Genomic DNA, 10,653 nt, shown 5'->3' with positions numbered 1-10,653 from the left:
TTGTTTATTTATCATTCTCACATTAACCCAATTCATTAATTCTCCACATTTCCCCTCCAGTCATCCACCATCAGTTTGAGAACCACTGACCTTCTTACCACCACAGGATGCTCACCGATACGTCTGATTACTCAGTCTTTAATCATGACACGACTCGACTTAAAGTAACATTTTCCAAGTAGTGAGGATGTTGTGACCATCGGCGTCCAGCTGTGCTGTTCTGGACGAAGGGGAGGGGTCCAACAGTGTGATGATCACACAGATCACACTTCCACTGCCTCCACACCTGCTGCTACACAATACAAAATTGTGTCGATGAGTCAGCACTTTGTCAGTTTTAATTAAACATCATCACCTGTTGTTAACACGCAGCAATTCCTCCTGCTGATCTGCATCTGAACATGATTCTTCCTGCTGTTGTTAATTTCTTCTTTATCTATATCTATATATATTAATTTATAAGGAGACAAAGAGAAATCGTCATTTATGTTGCCAATTTGTTGTGTATGTACATATAGTTATCCAGTATACACTGTGTGTATGAGGCACACACAGTAAGATTAGATGAGTTATTAAAAGGGATAAATGCATTGATCTGTTAGTGGAGAAGCAGACTCAATCACTAATGCTGGCAAACAAAAATGGTGGAAGAAATATACTTTATATGTGGAAATAAGTTAAAGCCCTGCATTGAAAAAGTATTATCAGCAAAATTTACTAAAAGTATAGAAAGTTAAAGTACTCAATCTGGTCCCAGTCAGTGTTTTATATATAATGTATCACTGCTGCATTAATGTGTAGGTTGCATTTTACTGCTGTAGATGTTTAAAGTTAAGCTCATTTTAACGACTTTATATACTGTTGGGTGGTTCAATCTACAGCCATGCATCATATTATAAAAGATCATCATATGCTTGTGCTGTGAGAACCACGTATCTCTAAAAAGTTATCAGAAAAACAGCTTATATTCAGTTTTGTGACAATACATTTTCCAGCTAATCCACAAGGTGTTTTAAATAATTTCTTTAGCTGCAGAATTGTAACTAAAGCTCTCAAACACATGTAGTGGAGTAAAAAGTACAATATTCTGAGATTGAAATACTCAAATAAATAAACCTTGAATTGATACTATAGTACAGTAGCCTACATGAGTAAATGTACTTAGTTATTCCACCACTGGGTTAAAAGGTACAATATGTTATGTTTTAAAATATATTTTATAGATTCATTTTATTCTTAATACTGAAGGATGATATGTTTTGTAGTCTGAAGAAAATCAAATCAAGAATAAAACAACCCTAACCCTAACCCTGACCATTTAAAATCAACTAAAAAACTTTATTTTTCCTCTAAATAATACATTAAATCATAACTATCTGTATTAAAACCTTCTGATAATCTCAACACTCAACTAGCATCAACCCCTCCACCTCTAACTGCTGCTGCACACTGCGTCCACTGGGTGTCACTGTAAGATCACATTTTTATTCAGAGCCTCAAACGCAACAGTTCACACGAAGGCCTTTAATGTAATATACGTGATATACGAGTTTTTGCTGATTTTTTTTTTTTTAATTACAAGACATTTATCACCTGTGTTCACAAAGATAAAGGCGGGTAAAACAACCTGGAGGTTTATGCTAATGAGCCTCTCAATTAACAGGTGCGTCAGTCAAAATGGCGACACGTCCGAAGATAAACACACTGACACATTTCAAAGCCAGACATCAACAAAAGTCTACATTTGCTCTTGAAAAATGAAGATATTATTCCATATTTTGTGTGGGTGAGTTTCAGGTAAAAGGAAAAAAAGCATGTTTTACTGTAAGTTTAGCCTCATACAAAGATATTTGTTTGTTTCAGCGTGATGTTGCTCCTCGACTCACCTTTCTACTGTATTACCAGCGCAGTGCCGACAGGTAAGAGCAGATTATGAAGGCACAGTAAGTGGTATCATAAAGCCAAAATATACTGTTTTATAACATTACATAGAATAAGGACCAGAAAACTCTGGAGGGCCCTTCAGGAAAGAAGTGGATATTACTTCAGACACACTAATAAAGTGTTTTTCAATATAGTGTATTACTTTCCCTTGCACAGAGTTTTATATGCCAGGACTATTAAATAACCTTCCACAGGGGAAATATTGTACTGTTAGAGATGCTCTTGTGTGAAATTATATACAGGATATGGTGCAGTGTGGAGTGAGATAGAGCAAATACTGTTATTTTATGGCCCCCCTTAACGTTACATTATCTAATAAGAGCTGCAGTTTGGTGATATGGCTGGAATCAGTTAGTTGTTATTAAGTATGTCTCTACTACATGGCTCATTTATGCTAAACTGTGGATAAAGTAATAAAATGTATGTTCAAAGTAATAGATTCTGTCCCACTGTTATACAAATGTATTTTCATATAATCATAATTCCACCAAAAGTTTATACACAATAATAATCCATTTATGCCCAGACGTATTGCATCAGAATGATCTAATCTCAGTTTAATGCATTTCTTTACATAATAATTGTAATAATTAATTATCTTGAATTGACGCCATTTTTAATATTTCCAGGACAGTTTCAGACCAAATGTCTCGAACGCCACTTTCTGCTTTCTGTCAAGTCGAGCTTTCTTGGCCCGATGATCCGTTTTGACTTTGAAGGTGTGTTTCTTTATCGTCCCCGAGGAAGAATTTGGGTTCTCTCCAAGACTTGTTGATAATCTTTTGCTGTAAACCACCAGATCAGTATGGAGTCCACCTGTTGTCCGATCAGCAGGTGACGCTCTGTGGTTACACCGTCCTGATCAATGATGTTGGAGACCTGGTGTTTCGTGCCTCCTTCCTGGCCTGTCATGTCCACAGCAAGGTAGATTTATCTACAGCTCCTCCTCTGCAGAGAGCCACAGACTATCACCTGCGTCTGTGGTTTGTGAACGTGCAGGCGGACGGGAAGGTGGCCGCGTATCCCTTCCAGCTGCACTGCTCCCTCCCGGGGCGGTGGAGCACCAGAGAGATCGTCTGTGAGGAAAACTACATGGAGGTGAGTCACTTCCTCATCATCATCATCAACCACCACTTATTCTCCAACTCGTGTTCGGTTCACTTTTCCTTTTTAACTAAATTTAGGTGAGAGAATCTGCTGCATTATATTTGGTCTTGAACTGAATAGAATATTTAAAGGATGGATGTTAACTGAGGTTTAATTAGGATGTATCCGTAAAGATTAACAGATGGAAGAGATTTGAGTATATAGTGTGTTATAAAATAAAAGATGAGGAACAGAATTTCCTGCTTTGTATTGAAAAATAGAGCTTCAACCTTTCTAACCACTAACCTCCAACTTACAAGATGCCACACTTAATTATCATGTTTATAAAAAAAAAATTAAAATTTATACATCTTAAGAAATTAATATTTATAAAAAATGGTTGATATATTATTAATTTTACTTTTACATTTTTGAATCCACTTAAATATTGTCAAAAAGATAATGGTAATGTTTTGTATATTTAGTATCTATGGTGATCTATATGTCAGTAAACGAGGAAACTGGAAACAAGCTCAAACACCATTTGTCTTTGGTAAACCAGACAACGACACGGTTTTGTTCTGGTATCCTGGTGTGTACTGGAATATATTTCTGTGAGCTGGTTTTCTTTGCTTTGCACCAGCTGGCGCCCAGAAGAGAAGCACTGCTGTGCCTCATTTTTAGTCCTTAAATGTGTGAACAAGTGCGAGGGCGGAGAGAATATTTGGGCTATTTCTGAAGGTTTATCAAGCCTCGTCTCTTCCTCTGTAGGTGTCCATCCAGCAGCCTGTCCTGCCCGTTACATCCAGAAATGAGAAGGTTAGTTAATGGCCCAGAGATTTGTTGTGTTTTAATGATTTATCATCACAATTGTAATAATTGCAAAAATAAGAATAGTTATAATCTAAGTTTTAAGTGATGTTTTGTTCTATGGCTTCATAGTTATATAAAACTAGTAGTAAAAACAAATTGATTAGACGCCTCTCTGTCACTGATCAGGGAGCTGATGAGGCAGACATGGCTGTGAGGTTCCACAGAGCGGACCAGCCGCCAGAGCTGGCGAGGGTCTTGTCCCTGATTGAAGCTTCTGCTCTGGGCTGCAACATCCTTCTGCGTGGCTCACGTCTCACCCTCCGCTGTCCCTACTCCTCCCCTCTCTCATACTTTGTAAAGGTACTCAGAGGCGCTGTTGTTTACCGGGGATTCAACCTGTATCATTCAGTTAATTAGTGGATGCTGTGTGTGGGTGTTTCTGGTTTTCCCCCAGGAGGGAGGAGTGGATTTAGAGATCGTCAGAGCAACCATCCTGTACCGACTCCAGAGCAACTTCCTGGCTGTTGAGACCACTGTTGCCTGTGCTCCGAGTTAGTGTGGTTCATCATTACGTTAGTTTGCAACTGTAAAACACCAGAATGAAATGTCTCTCTCCTCTCCCCTCTCTCACCCCCAGATGAGGCGACAGCAGATGGGTCCGACCTGCTGTGGACTGTCCCTCATGTTCTGTCCCCGTTAGTCCACGGTCAGTTCAGGGATGGAGGCGTGAGGATCGGATTGAACGGCCGACCTCTGAGTGAGTCTGAAAATAAAGAGAGGGGATTCAAGATGGGCCTGCAGGAGGGGAGAGTGGAAGTCAGGATTCCTTTAGGAGCCTTCGGTGGACGCATTAAGGTATATAGATGTTACTGTAGACTGATAGTGGTTCTCACTACCTCCCAGTGGGTAAATCTGAGGGATAACATTATTTAAAAGATGAATATTTAGTTTTTTTCGGTAAAATACTGGATTCAGGCCTCTAGACATACTTTAAATGAAGCAGCCTGAGAGGGAAAGTTGCTGTTTTGTGGAAGCATTAATAGACAAAAAGGTTGGGAAGCACTGCTACGAGTACAAAACGGGTTTTAAAAACAGCAAGGACATTTATCTGGGTTGTTGTTGCACAGACAAACTGGATCCTCCAGATATGATGAGAGTTTAAGTGTTTTACTTTAATGTTTTGTCTGTTTATTGTTGTTTTTTTTATCCACCTTGACTAAGAACAGTATTTATTTCTGCATACTTCTAATAGATGAATGTCATGAAGTACATGTCTTGCTACCAGCCTGCGTATTGCTATCACAGTTGTCTGTGTCTGTTGTGGTTTGTTTCAGAGTGGTGTTGTGAGAGGACAGTACAGCCAGTCCATGTCAGTGGATCTGTTCTTCATGAGGCAGTGGGAGGACGAGCGCTGGCCTCTCACACAACATCGCTCCTTCAGGCTCCTTAAGACTCGTCTCATCCCACAAATCCCAGTCTTCACCAACAGTAAGGCTTTCTTAGGCCACGTTAGCTTATTTGTTTATGCATATTTAACCCTAACAAGAATAAAGATTGTATAATGGGGCTGGGTGATAATTTGGCAACATTTAACAGGAGATAAGATGAAGAGGAGGTAAATATTATTGTACTGTTATTGTATCATAATAATGTGAACATATGTTACAAAAATCTGCTTTGGAAATGAATGATTTTAAGAAAATTCTCATTAATTGAAGGTTTTATTTTTGTTTTTTTAATTGTTTTTACATGTGAAGCTTAATAGTGGAACAAGCTTCACTGCACTGGACAGGAAATGTCATTATTTTAAATGTCATTTTGCATGCAGTTGATGTATCATGACATTTAGTTTTGGAGCTATTCATCATTTCACAGACTACTTTTAAAGTTACACAGAAAAAGATGTTGAATTGGAGCCTTTAGGTTTCCAACATGTTCCATCACTCTCTCCTCTGTCTCTCTCTCTTCTCTCTCTCTCTCTCTCTTCTCTCTCTTCTCTCTCTCTCTCTCTCTCTCTCTCTCTCCACAGACACTGTCCCATCTGAGGGATTGTTTGCTGCCACTTTAGGCCTCTTTGCGCCTGATGTTTCCCTCCAGAAGGTGACAGTCGATGGTGGCGGCGACCTGTTAACCTGGACCCAGAGCCAACAAACAGAGAGCAGCACAGACCTCAGGGTGTCCAGGCTCTCCACCTCCAACGGGAGCCACTCTTACCAGATTCGTTTCCCGCTGTCACACCCGAAAATAATCCCGGAGGTGAGATTGAATGAGCAGTTTTATTATGTGTTGAAGTTCAGAAGTATGTGAAACACCCTGCTGTCTCACCCCAGTATATAGGTGGTGGCTATAAGACGTACAGCCTCTCTTTCACCTTTACTCTTACTATCTTACCCAGTGGAGAGGTGTTTTACCATCAGGCCACCGTAGAGCATAGTGCTGAATACACAGGTGAGTAATTTGGTGCAGTTTAAATAAATATACTGTACACTGTACTAGTGAACAATATTCAGCCTCCTCGTAAAGTGCATATATAGGTTGTTGAACAGGGCGATGAGGGCCTTGTGCCGAAACATATTGTTTAAATTAATCAGCTAGTGCTTCACAGATCGTGAAGACCGTGTGCTTTAGAAAATGGAATCATCCTATTAATGAACAGATGTTAGAAATCAATGCAAACCAACCAAATGTTAAACTCCTCTCTTAAAAAAAACATGTGCCCCTGATGATTCCCTTTCTTTCCTGGTGCAGCTCCAAGTTCCCCCAAACTGGAGGGGAAGTGCACAGACAGCAGCCTGGTGGTGCTGCTGCACCACGGGGCCCAGGGCGAGCTGCAGTGGGAGCTCTACCTCGGAGCCCGCAAGCTGGACTGGGACCTGGTGGAGATGGGCGGGTTCGTGGTGGAGGCGGAGGAGGACTACTTGACTGTGGAGATCCCCCTCTACAGCCCTGGGATGAACTATGGGGTGATGAATTGTAGTTTTTTACACTTTCTGTTGTGGATAATTCTGTTGTACCAGAGATTTCTGGAAAATATTCCACCTTGTTTTCCATTTTCTTACTTAGTCTAAAACCTGCTTTACATGAGCTTTGGGATGACAGATAATGTAGCAATTAGACTGTTAGAAGGTATGTTTTTAACTTAATTATTTTTTTCTTGCTCATTTACTCAGCTATTGTCTAATCTCCATCTTACTGAATCTGATGCAAGGATCCCATCTGTTTGCTCAATTCGGTAAATTAACTTTCCAATTAAATTAAAGGATTAGAAACACTCCTCAGGCTGGGTTTCTTAAAACCATCTTAATGCAAATAGAGGATTTCAACACGTCATGGATACTTGAAAACAAGCTCCTGTTTCTTACCATCAGTGATAATATAAAAAAAGATCCAGTGTTTGTGCTTGTTTACAATGTAATTTATACTGTCAGTCCATCATAAAGCTGCTTCTTCTTTTCCCATGCAGGAGCTGACATTGCAGGGTCTTGTCTCTGGTGTGGACGTGTCTGTTGTGAGTGCAGAGTCTCTTAAAGTGGAGGATTTTCTCATCCATAAATGCACCTTTGCTGTTAGAGAACTACTAGGTACAAACTACAACCTCCAACTGAAGCCATAAAAGTCTTAGATTTAATTCATATTAACATTGACACTCGCAGTGTTTCTGTAGCATGTTTGCCAGAAGGGAGGATGGTGGCAGTAGTCGACACCACCCACACCATCCCGCCCACTCACCCCAACCGAACCACCCTATTGGACCCCGGCTGTGTTCCCATGGAGACAGACAGTGCCAGAGCGCTGTTCAGCTTCAGCCTGGACTCCTGTGGGACTACGGTCACTGTGAGATCCCCAACTGTTCGAGATTCACACACAAAATATGCTTTTTGGCCTTGTTTCTGATGTCCTCATATTTCCTCAGACTGAGGGAAATTTCCTTGTTTATGAAAATCAGATCAGTTACCCTCAAGATGTTCTGCCTTTGGATGATCCTCTCATACACAGAGATTCTCCATACAGGTGAGAAACACATACTGACTTCAACCTGTCTTTAAACCAGATGATAGTGTTGACGTAAGTCTTGTCTTTCTTTAGGCTGACAATTCAATGCCGCTACCCAGCAAACGATACGAGCACTCTTGCTATACATCAGCCTGTGAGCTCTTCTCAGGACCTTTCACCCATGCCAGTCAAACGCACACGCAGGGAAGCTGCAAACACAGGTGTGTAAAAAGCTGTGACTTCAGTTAGTTGGGTTTTTTTCAAAGGTGATATTTAATATTAATTATGTAAATGTGTGATCTCCACTCCTATTAGGTCAAAGAAAATGGAGGGTGAATTTGGATGGACGGCAAAACCTTCGTCTAGGTAGTGCTGCTGTGAAACTATATTTCAATCAACTGATCTGGGGGGAGTCGTATTATGGGAATGTCAGAGATAATTTATATATTTTACTGTCATATAAGTCGGTGTAACAAGATGTTTAACTTCTTTCTTCTTATATGGAGTTTCAGAGTGGATCACGTGGACGCTTGTCTCCATGCTGCTGCTGATACTCTGCACATCGGCTTCTGCATACAGGACCAGCAAATTAAATAAATGAGCTCAGTTTTATTTTATATTTTTGTTGTGAATTATTTTATGTATCTTCTCTTTAGTGTTTGTGATATGAGAAATTAAATGAATAGGTATTGTTTCTTTTTGTAAACATGTTTTTGTGTTGTATGATTAATTGAATATATAATAAAACATAAACACTGGCATTGTCTACCTCAAGCATCTACTACTGAAATAGAGACTTTTGGTGCTTTTTAGATTTTCCTAAATACCAAGGCCTGTTTTTAGTGAAGGTGAACCAGAGAGAAACCTCAACTAATGAGCTGTAACATAACGTGACATAGCGTTTTGACATGTCATAGCAAGAGACACAGGATAAATTTACCACATTAATAATGCCCCGTCTCGTTTCTGGCAGCTGGATTGTGTTGGTTCGGGGAACTCTGACAGATAATTCTGAAGTAAGCATCATGGAGAAGGAAGGCTGGGTCACCTCAGTCCCCCTCAACTAAGACCAGAACTGAATCCAACCGAAGCCAGTCCCTAATGAACAGGCCCCTCATTGGGGTCTGGGACCAGTTTAGGAAGGGACCAAACCCACAGTGGGCCCGCTACCTTGTGTGTCTAGGGGTGAACCCATATCTGGATCATAGTCAATCATAATACACAAACACAAAATAACAGTATTGGAAATGTAATAATAATGCAGGAATCATTCATACCAATAATTACAGAAGGTAACACTGACTGTTGACCTTGCTGACCTGAACTGATGTCTGCTGTCAGTTTTGGTGTGCTAGTTCTAGAGCCCAACATGCTGCTTCACTGACATGCCATTAATGTAATGGGTTGCACCTGTCTTTTCAAACGTATGCTGTGAAAAAGGTCCACTGACTGAAGATGGCTTGATTGCTAATGAGCTACACGTGGCTGTAACGCCTGAGGGCCTCTGGTTGGTTGGTGAGGAAATGGACTCCATAAAAACTGGTGTAGGAGATAACCACCATGTGGTGCCAGTTTGGCCAGTACGTACCAAGCAAGTGGTTCACTTTAGCTTGTGTTGGTTAGCAGGTGTAGTTTGCTACTAGCTAGGCTAGCTTTAGACACTGCCAACACATCAGTGGCTATGGCTTTGGGTTTTTTCTTTGGGTAAGGGGCTCTGAATTCAGTTTACAAGCCAGTTGATGTTAATTTACCTGTATATTGGCAGTTTATATACATATATGCCTTTGTTTTACAGTGTGGCCTTGCTGCTGTCTGTGTGGTCAACTGCAAAATGTCAAATTCCCAATGGTGAGAATTAAAATGTTTGCTTATAGGCCTACAATAACTGAACCATTTTGACTATTTTGTTCTTTGTCAGTGCAGAAGTTCTTAACATGGAGTGTCGTGATCGCTTCTTCATGATAGCTGTTGATCTCTCGTTCGCTGGGAATGAACCTCACTTTGAGGCTGTTGGTAAGTCCTCAGCTTCATCACAAACGGACACCCCTGAACTCGAACATCTAATCACTGAAGTGTGGCTTGAGAATTAGGCTTAAACTTAGAGGGGTGCAGAGATCTGTTGGGTTTAATAATTTGTATAATTGTCCTCCAGATAAGACGGGTGTATACCCAATCAGTGAGCAGTATGCAGCAACATGTGGCTACAGCGTCAGCATTGTCCCTTTATCAGGCCATGTGGAGCTCCGAGCCTCTTACTTCAGCTGTCACACTGACAACAAAGTATGTACAATGACCTTTATCAACACAAACTAAATGAAATTGGGTGTTACTTTAGGAACAAAACTCTAGATTGCCCAGGAGTTACAATTCTAACACCTAGGTTTTTATAGAACACATTTTATGGGTTTTTCTTCAGGATGATGAAATCTTCACTTTTAAGTTCAACCTCATTGCAACGCATGAAGGAGAGAAGGCCGCCTATGCTTTAAACAAGACCTGTTCTCCCAAACTCCCCTGGGCTCCCAGAGAGGTTACCTGTGATGTTAGCTACATGGAAGTAAGCTTGGGTACCTGTAATAAGTAATTTAGTAATAGTAATAATAATTTTGGAAGAATTGTTACAAGTCTTTAAGATCCTGGTTTCTCTGCAGGTGTATGTGAGGAATGAAGTCACCTGTCCATCTGGGAACGAGGACCAGAATGCTTCTCTAAAACCTGTATGTCTGAACTTGAGGACTAATATTGCTGAAGTTGATTCTCCTCAGAATAAGTCTCCCATTTCTCTGTTCTAGGCTTCAGCCACTTCAGACTGGCAGG

At 40.5% G+C, this 10,653-nt stretch overlaps 2 protein-coding genes across 4 annotated transcripts in view; both read left to right on the top strand.

The window, feature by feature from the left end:
• The first annotated feature begins 1,691 nt into the window (after window positions 1-1,691).
• Window positions 1,692-8,646, top strand: LOC118338153. Of its 3 annotated transcripts, none has more exons than XM_035675391.1 (18): window positions 1,692-1,786; window positions 1,864-1,919; window positions 2,574-2,663; window positions 2,744-3,042; window positions 3,802-3,849; window positions 4,030-4,203; window positions 4,298-4,394; window positions 4,481-4,698; window positions 5,178-5,331; window positions 5,873-6,099; window positions 6,174-6,291; window positions 6,592-6,806; window positions 7,307-7,424; window positions 7,508-7,677; window positions 7,757-7,854; window positions 7,930-8,057; window positions 8,152-8,202; window positions 8,349-8,646. In XM_035675391.1, the coding sequence occupies exons 1-18, from the start codon at window positions 1,758-1,760 to the stop codon at window positions 8,435-8,437; spliced, it is 2,379 nt and encodes a 792-aa protein (XP_035531284.1). In that variant the 5' UTR covers window positions 1,692-1,757; the 3' UTR covers window positions 8,438-8,646. The 3 variants fall into 3 exon arrangements, with proteins under 3 accessions (XP_035531284.1, XP_035531285.1, XP_035531283.1); XM_035675392.1 differs by having other exon boundaries at window positions 7,790-7,854; window positions 8,343-8,645; XM_035675390.1 differs by having other exon boundaries at window positions 8,343-8,645.
• A 759-nt stretch (window positions 8,647-9,405) lies between these two features.
• The window catches only part of LOC118338448, a gene marked incomplete in the record, with an annotated part of 10,644 nt that continues 9,396 nt past the window's right edge, over window positions 9,406-10,653 (top strand). The window contains 7 exon segments of the mRNA XM_035675749.1: window positions 9,406-9,540; window positions 9,632-9,684; window positions 9,760-9,849; window positions 9,989-10,116; window positions 10,253-10,393; window positions 10,488-10,553; window positions 10,629-10,648. Coding sequence (XP_035531642.1) covers window positions 9,518-9,540; window positions 9,632-9,684; window positions 9,760-9,849; window positions 9,989-10,116; window positions 10,253-10,393; window positions 10,488-10,553; window positions 10,629-10,648 — 521 coding nt within the window.

This window comes from Morone saxatilis, unplaced genomic scaffold (genome assembly GCF_004916995.1).
Source record: "Morone saxatilis isolate NCDOM2014 unplaced genomic scaffold, NCSU_SB_2.0 Contig4, whole genome shotgun sequence".
NCBI lineage: Eukaryota > Metazoa > Chordata > Actinopteri > Moronidae > Morone > Morone saxatilis.
The sequence above is the reverse complement of the archived record's forward strand: the minus strand, read 5'-3'. Positions and strand labels throughout refer to the sequence as shown.

What these genes read in the sequence shown, in the direction of transcription:
- LOC118338153 (XM_035675390.1), top strand. Translation starts at nt 1,758, where the DNA reads ATGAAGATATTATTCCATATTTTGTGTGG. An exon ending in ACCCGAAAATAATCCCGGAG is followed by an intron (nt 6,100 to 6,173) that starts GTGAGATTGAAT and finishes GTCTCACCCCAG; the next exon opens with TATATAGGTGGTGGCTATAA. An exon ending in CAGGGAAGCTGCAAACACAG is followed by an intron (nt 8,058 to 8,151) that starts GTGTGTAAAAAG and finishes CACTCCTATTAG; the next exon opens with GTCAAAGAAAATGGAGGGTG.